This window comes from Enhydra lutris, unplaced genomic scaffold (genome assembly GCF_002288905.1).
Source record: "Enhydra lutris kenyoni isolate GAN:26980312 unplaced genomic scaffold, ASM228890v2 scaffoldscaffold48, whole genome shotgun sequence".
In the NCBI taxonomy this organism is placed as follows: Eukaryota; Metazoa; Chordata; class Mammalia; order Carnivora; family Mustelidae; genus Enhydra; species Enhydra lutris.
In genome coordinates, this window is record NW_019154132.1 from 1562673 (window position 1) to 1570609 (window position 7937).

Sequence of the window (7937 nt, forward strand, 5' to 3'; positions counted from 1 at the left end):
GGGGATAGGGGTGCTTTGCAGCGCCTCGGCTTCTTGCCCTTTACTAGCAACTGTTGCGGATCTTCCAAGCCCTGTCAGAAAGAGAGAGGATTGGCACTTTACCTTTGGGCGTTTGGCACCCTGGCGTGTGGCTGTGGGCTGTAATGTCTAAATGAAGTTGACAGATGGTGTCAGTGCGGGCACGGGGAAGGCAGCTAAGGACGCTCCCGGCGGCGACGGCAGCCCCAGCACCAGCGGCAGCACCACTCGGCCCAGGATGAGCCAGGAGGAGGAGAACGGAGATGGGGTGGGAAACGGAGACGGGGTGGGAGACGGAGACGGGGTGGGGGTGGATTGAGGGGATGGGGGGGGTAGGGGGTAGGAGGAAGAGAGGGAGAAGGAGGAGGATAGCGGAGAGGAAAAGAATGGGTGGGTCCTCTCCGAAGGGGGTGGCTGGTTTCTGAGATGGGAGGCAGGGGTGCTGTAAGGGGAACGAGAAAGAAGAGCTTATAAAGTTATATAGGTGGTCGAGTTTTGCTGGATGGGAGTCAACCTAGCAAAATGTGATTCTGTGGTCCCTCCGTTTGAAAGAGGATGGGTAGGTGAGGGGAAAAGTGGTCGAGAGGAATTAAAAGGCCGAGGAGAACCGTGGAGAGAGAGGAGCGAGATAAGAGACGGAGCCTGCCGCCAGGTTGGGAGGGGGGAGGAGTGAGCACTGAGGCCAAGCGCGCCCTCCCCAAGGCGGCGCGGAGCGTGGAGGGGGCAGGGCGGGGTGGGGGTGGAGGGAGGGAGGGAGCGAAGGAGGGAGGGAGAGCGGCCGGGGGGAGGGCACGGGAGGGAGGAAGTCTGAGAGACAGAGCGAGGAGCGCTCCTGAAGGGAGACGTCGGGCTCGTCCCCGGGGTCCCTGCCGTCGTCCCAGCTCGCGGGCGCAGCTGCCCGGCACCCGGCCGCTTTGGTTCTACGGGCCCGTAGGCCATTGCGCAAGACAGGGGCCAGAGGCTCAGGGGAGGGATGCGCCGGGCGTTGCCTCCGGCCCGCTGCCGCCGCCGCCGCCAGAAGCCCCAGCGGAGCTGAGGGAGGCGACGCCGAAGCGCTGGCTCGGAGTGGCCACCGCTGCAGCCCGGGCGGCGGACTAGGGCGCTCGCCCGGCTTCTGGGCCGACCCCGTTCCGGCGCCTCCGTTCCCGGCCGGGGGCCCGCCCCTGCGGCCAGGCCTCTCTCCCCGGTCCCAGATGACCACCGAGGGCGGGCCGCCGCCGCCCCCGCCGCGCCCGCCGCCGGCCCCGCTCCGCCGCGCGTGCAGCCCGGCCCCCGGCGCACTCCAGGCCGCCTTGATGAGCCCGCCGCCCGCCGCCGCCGCCCTGGAGACCACCTCGTCGTCCTCATCGTCTTCCTCAGCCTCCTGTGCCTCCTCCTCCTCCTCCTCCAACTCGGCCAGCGCCTCCTCTGCCGCCTGCAAGAGCACGGGCGGCGGCGGCGGTGGCGCGGGCGCCGGGAGTGGGGGCGCCAAGAAGGCGAGCTCGGGGCTGCGGCGGCCAGAGAAGCCTCCTTACTCGTACATCGCGCTCATCGTCATGGCCATACAGAGCTCGCCCAGCAAGCGCCTGACGCTCAGCGAGATCTACCAGTTCCTGCAGGCGCGCTTCCCCTTCTTCCGCGGCGCCTACCAGGGCTGGAAGAACTCCGTGCGCCACAACCTCTCGCTCAACGAGTGTTTCATCAAGCTGCCCAAGGGCCTCGGGAGACCCGGCAAGGGTCACTACTGGACCATCGACCCGGCCAGTGAGTTCATGTTCGAGGAGGGCTCTTTCCGCCGCCGGCCCCGCGGCTTCAGGCGGAAATGCCAGGCGCTCAAGCCCATGTACCACCGCGTAGTGAGTGGCTTGGGCTTCGGGGCCTCGCTGCTGCCACAGGGCTTCGACTTCCAGGCGCCCCCATCGGCGCCGCTTGGGTGCCACGGGCAGGGCGGCTACGGAGGCCTCGACATGATGCCTGCGGGCTACGACGCCAGCACAGGCGCCCCGGGCCACGCGCATCCGCACCACCACCATCACCACCACGTCCCGCACATGTCGCCCAACCCCGGATCCACCTACATGGCCAGTTGCCCCGTGCCCGCCGGGCCTGGGGGTGTCGGCGCTGCTGGGGGCGGCGGCGGAGGGGATTACGGCCCGGACAGCAGCAGCAGCCCAGTGCCCTCATCCCCAGCCATGGCGAGCGCCATCGAGTGCCACTCTCCCTACACGAGCCCCGCGGCGCACTGGAGCTCGCCCGGCGCCTCGCCTTACCTCAAGCAGCCGCCCTCCCTGACGCCAAGCAGCAACCCCGCAGCCTCGGCAGGCCTGCATTCGAGCATGTCCTCCTATTCGCTGGAGCAGAGCTACCTGCACCAGAACGCCCGCGAGGACCTCTCAGGTAACGCAGTGCGCGCCTCTAGGTTTCCAGGCTCCACGGCTACTGCAACTTCCACAGGGTCGCCGCAGCCAGGGAGTCTGAAGGCACGGGGAGGAGTGGGTGCTGGGAGAAGAGGGAACCTTATTCATGGAGGGGAGAGGATTGAGGTCATACTGCCCTCTCTCATACCCTTGGCCAAGAGCTGGGCCTCCAGAATTTGCACTGCCAGGAGGATGGTGCAAAGTCGCCTGACTTCCTGGGGTCCCAAGTTGTCCGTATGGACGGCAGGTCTCAAATCTCAGGCCCAACTTAGTTTAGAGAGAAGGCATGTGGTCTTTGGGGAGCCTGGCCAAGGAGCTGTGTCTGCTTCCGTGTGTGTGTGTGTGTGTGTGTGTGTGTGTGTGTGCGCGCACGCTGGCACACGCAAGTGTGTTTAGTTTGTTTGCTGTTGCTTTCCTCCCAAAGTAGACGTTAGAAAGGGACATGTTTTGTGTGCTGAGGGTGTGGGTGGAGAGGGGTTGCAACTGGGCCAGAGTTGAGGGGAGGGGAAATGAGGGAGGGTCAGGGAAGAAGGCAGAGGGGGGACCCAGGATTGTTCACAGGAGGGAGGTGTTACTAATGGAGAGGGGCACCAGCCTGTGAGGAGTCCCTTGCTTCCCAACACAGTGGACCTACATTGATGACATGAGTCTGTCCTAGGCCAGGAGGACCTGAGGCCCACGTTGTGATTCCCCTGAGAAATGCTTGCCTCTTGGACTTCAGTTGTGTTGCTGGTGTAAATTTTGTTTGTTGAAGATTATGAAAATTTATTGACTTGCCGAAGGCGATGAAAGGTGGGAGGGAATAGATGGGGTGGAGGAGGGAATTTGAATATTTAACCAGGTTTCTCAGACAGTGGAGATAAATTCTGTCATATTAACCTCTCTGAAGCACCCACAGGCTTAAAATCAGGCTGATCTGCCTATCAAATGGTGTTTTAGTTCACACCCACCTTTCACCCCAATTAGAAAAAGCCTCAGAGGATGATGCACACGATATATGTTCGGGAATCAGCGTGTGACATGAGCTGCAGGGGAGACGGGGAAGCCCAGAAATGGGCAAAAGATGTTGGTTCCCTGGACGGTGAAATTTCCCAAATAGGCCTTTTAAATGCGGGTCTCAGAGGTTAACTAAACAAAGACAGTCTCGGCAGGACCACACGGGAGAGGATTTTAGCCTGACTTAACCCACTGAGAGCAGAGTCTTGTTCAATTTTTATGGGAATTTCAACAAGTAACCAATACAGCCGACCTTTCCCTCTTCATTTTTTTTTTTTAATCCCCTGGGACTGGCTGTCAATCACCCCAGGCAGCGCCCACTCCCCCACTCTCCTGCCCACCACTCCTCTCCCCGCCCAGCCCGCTGCCCTCTGCCCTCCTAGTGTTCCCCATTCCCCTTCTCCAAGCAGGCTCTACTCAGTTTGAACCCAGACTTCGAGGTTTTCCAGCTGCCCTGAAACAGTACCCGAAAAATTAAAAACAAAAGAACTCGCAAGAAAGAAAGAGACTTATGATTGTTCTTTGAGGCCGCCCTCTCCCTACCCAACACACCCAAGCTCACGCACAAGTCCCAGAAATTCGGGACCCGGAAACACAAACTTGGAAAACGAAAACGGCAGAGCTGGAGCAGGCCGGCCTCCCGCAGCGGCCTTGCAGGGGAGCCTCGCACGACCTATGGGCAGAGCCTGGGAATCCTGGGGAGGCCGTCATTGGGGCCAAGGCCCGACCCGGACGCTCTGCCCCTTCTTCCCTCGTCCTCTGGCTCCCGTCCCTCTCTTCCCCCGTCCTAGTTGGCATCCCCCAGGCGGAGGAGAAGTGGGGGCTCAGCAGTAGCAGGCTGGGTGAGCGGGCCTGGCGGGGCCTGTTAAGGAGTGCGCCACTGGTGGACCGCGGCCCAACGAGGGACTATGGCCCAGCGAGGAGCTGGGAGGCGGAGCAGACCGAGGGGCTGGTGGTCCAAGAAGTTTCCCCGCAGCATACACGCACGCACACACGCACACAACACACCCCCGCGGGCAGCGCAGTCCAACTTGGGATAGGGCTTCCAAGGTCCGCGTGCTCAGGGAGGCCCCGCATCGGTCATTTATTACAGTGAGTCTTTCAAGAAGGAGCGGGGGCTTTTATCTCTCTCTGGTCACATCAAAGAGCTGGCGGCGGCCTTCAGTCGGTCGTAACCCAGAGCTCTGGGTCCTGCCTGGGCCCGCTATTTTGAGCTCATAGAACTGGCACTGAGAAGTGCTATAACACGATGGGCGAAGGCACCTGTATGCAGAGCAACAAGCACACACCGGGGCCGCGTGGAAGTGTTGCTACCTTCTGAGATCAATGCGGCGCGCCCTTGGCGACAGTAGGTCCTACAAGGCAACAAACGTGGCTCAAGTCAGCGACCGCTCGCAGCCCTGGGATGCTGCCAGGCCAAGGCGGTGAGAGCTGGGCGCGAGCGCCGCGGGCGGGCGAGTACGGTTTTCACGCACTCAAAATTCGAATCTGGCCTGGCCCCCAATATGCAATTTATGGTCGAACAAGGCGCGGGTACCCAGAAAAGACGCAGGCGAAGAGGCCTCACCCAGCCCAGCGCGGAAAGAAACTCTGTCCGGGAGAAGACCCGGCCGCGGCGCGCTCGGGACGCCGCTGGCCAGTTGCGCCCCGGGGCCGGGAGGCGCTGAGAAAGCAAAAGCAAAAGTCGGCAGCGGGTTGCGGCCGGGCTCTGGGCCCCCGCAGAGCGGCGGCCCGGGAGGAGAGGAGAGGAGAGAGAGCCTTCTTCGCCCTCTGCCATCCCGGATTTTCTAAGGGGCTCCCCGCGCTGCCTGACACCTCGATGTGCAGAAGGGTCTGCAGCTGAGCGTTTATCGAAGAGCATTATCTGCTCCCTGGAGAAAGGCTTCTCTAAGGGAAGCCTGAGACTTTCCGAACTTAGGACGACCTGTACTTTCTTTCCAGGCCCTTTGTCTTGCAAAGGGATTGTTTTCTCTCATCTCTTCTTGGCACAATAAATATCTCTATTGTGACCTGCTATTCTGACTGGGACAGTTAATTGAGAAACAGGCAGGAGGCTCAGAAGAAGACGTGAGAGCGACAGCGGTGTTTCTGTGGAGGGCGCTTGGCCTCTGCAGCCAGGCTCTGGCATCAAGGGCCGGGAGACCAGCGCTTAGGGAACCCTACAGAGAGTGTGGTTCAACAGTCCCCGCGCGGTTGCACCCTCCGCGATTAAAGCGTTCCTGAGGGTCCGGGAATAAAAGGGGAATTCGGGCGCACGAGAAGCCGGTTTAGAGGAGGATCGTGCTCTGTGTGTGCGGGTACATCAAAACAAAACATAGTGATTTCACAGACCTCCTATGACCCAGTTTGAAACTTTGAGAAACTTCTAGAGGTGGGTTTGCTCTACCCGTTTTCTAACGATAGACAAAAGGCACATCAACCCCTTTCTTACCCTGAGTCAAAATAAGGCGTGAGTTAAATTTAAATTTAAAAAGTAATATGCCTTGGGACGCCTGGGGGGCTCAGTTGGTTAAGCAGCTGCCTTCGGCTCAGGTCATGATCCCGGCGTCCTGGGATCGAGTCCCACATCGGGCTCCTTGCTCATCAGGGAGCCTGCTTCTCCCTCTGCCTCTGCCTGCCATTCTGTCTGCCTGTGCTTGCTCTCTCTCCCTCTCTCTCTCTCTCTGACAAATAAATAAATAAAATCTTTAAAAAAAAAAAGTAATATGCCTCATCGTAAAAAAAAATAAATTAAAAAAAGTAACATGCCTCATCCTCAGCTGAGTGACTGTTTCTGAAGAGCTTTTCCTTTCTTCTTTCAGTGGGACTGCCTCGATACCAGCATCACTCTACCCCAGTGTGTGACAGAAAGGATTTTGTCCTCAACTTTAATGGCATTTCTTCTTTCCATCCCTCTGCAAGCGGACCATATTATCACCATCACCACCACCAGAGTGTCTGCCAGGATATTAAGCCCTGCGTCATGTGAATGGAGGGAAGGAGGCCATGCCCAGGCCGCTCTCTGCTCTCTCTTCTGCAGGGCAGAATGAACTGAGGTGGACTCCTCCACTATGCACGGCGCTAGCAGTAAGTAGCACACCAGTCACTTAGCCAGAATCCCCAGGCCAGCGCTGTTCACTGATACTTGTCTACCATTGGTAGAAGGACAACCCTGGCAATACCCTAATACGAATATATGCAGGATCCCCCCGAGGGAGAGAACCAATGGAGAACTCAGCTTTTTAGCGGAGATGATAAAAAGTTACCACATGAAAAACATAAACCTGTAACTCTGGGATCTTCATTACCTTCAGTCATCAGGGTCTGAAAAACGCAAGTTGTGTGTGTGTGTTTTTCTTTGTCTATGAAAATTTTTGTGCTTTTCAAAAAGGCAGTGCTAAGCACAAGACTTCAAGAAAGCCTCATCTTGTTGCCTAGCCAAAAGAGAGTTCTGTTCCGCCAAACACTAAGTTTGGATACAGGTGCCAAAGAACATTATTAAGAAAGTATTTAGAAACAATGTGTCTAGTTTAAGAAAGTGGTTTTCAGTATTGTGACAATACAACGTTTTTTTACAAGGTTGTTTTCTACCACCATATTTTGAAGATATTTTTATGATTTTCGTGTATACTCACACTTTGCTTGTATTTTAAAAGGAGGATATATTTGCACTTATGTATACTTTTACAGTTTGCCAAACTATTTTGATGTAAAATTTTTTCAATAAAATATATATAACAAATAGCTGTTTTAGAGACCTATTTCCTCCACGGGCATCCTGGGATCACCAGGCTCTCTTCTCTACCAGCCAGCAATGCAACTCTACACTGTTGGGTTTTTTTTTCCCTCAAGTTGTATAATTGACGTGGTGTGGGGTCTGTGCCTTGAGTAACACAGGCCAGGTTCTGATTGTGGGTCTTCTCAGGAGAGAAAGAGATGAAGGAACTTTTTCTGATCTTTTTTTCCTTCACCCTAGCTCCTTCTGGCTAAACAAAAACCAGAAGGTGAAAAGAACTTAAAAGAAAACCAGGCAAGATAATGAAGGCAAGAGTCTGACTTGAGGAAACCAAGTTTTGTGCCCCTTTTGTTCTCTTTCCTGTAGCCAGGGAGAGTTTTGCCTTTTGCTCCTTCCTCTTTTCCACCAGCAGGGAATGAGGGCAGGGAATAACGGGCAGAGTAGAAAGTCACCACCTAGGGCTCAGCTGAGTGGCGATCAAGGTGTTCAAAGAACAGGACCAGCTTCCCCTTTGCAACTCACAGTTTGGTGGGAGTACTGATCACATTTTGTTGTGGGTGGTGGTCAGATCCTAAATAGTCCAGAGGGAGATGGCGGTGGAGCAGTAATGGGCAGTCTTTGACCATTTGGATCTTTTAATTTCCTTGGAGAGTAACAGAAGCAGGTACTCATCCTCATAAGGTATTCTGTGGCTGCTGTCTGTCCCCACCACCCCAAATTCAGAGCCTGACCAACCCTACTTAGCAGGAGCACTCTCAACCCCCACCCATCTCTGTCCAACCTCCTTTGTCCCCTTTGCTCCTTCCTTCCTT

The 7937-nt window shown here is 56.6% G+C and overlaps 1 protein-coding gene across 1 annotated transcript; it reads left to right on the plus strand.

The window, feature by feature from the left end:
- The first annotated feature begins 1211 nt into the window (after nt 1–1211).
- On the plus strand, nt 1212–6414 carry LOC111156640 (forkhead box F2). Its single transcript, XM_022517650.1, has 2 exons — nt 1212–2394; nt 6212–6414. Exons 1-2 carry the CDS (start codon nt 1212–1214, stop codon nt 6376–6378), a joined length of 1350 nt encoding a protein of 449 aa, XP_022373358.1. The 3' UTR covers nt 6379–6414.
- The last annotated feature ends 1523 nt before the right edge of the window (nt 6415–7937 follow it).

What these genes read in the sequence shown, in the direction of transcription:
- LOC111156640 (XM_022517650.1), top strand. Translation starts at nt 1,212, where the DNA reads ATGACCACCGAGGGCGGGCCGCCGCCGCCCCCGCCGCGCCCGCCGCCG. An exon ending in CGCCCGCGAGGACCTCTCAG is followed by an intron (nt 2,395 to 6,211) that starts GTAACGCAGTGC and finishes TTCTTCTTTCAG; the next exon opens with TGGGACTGCCTCGATACCAG.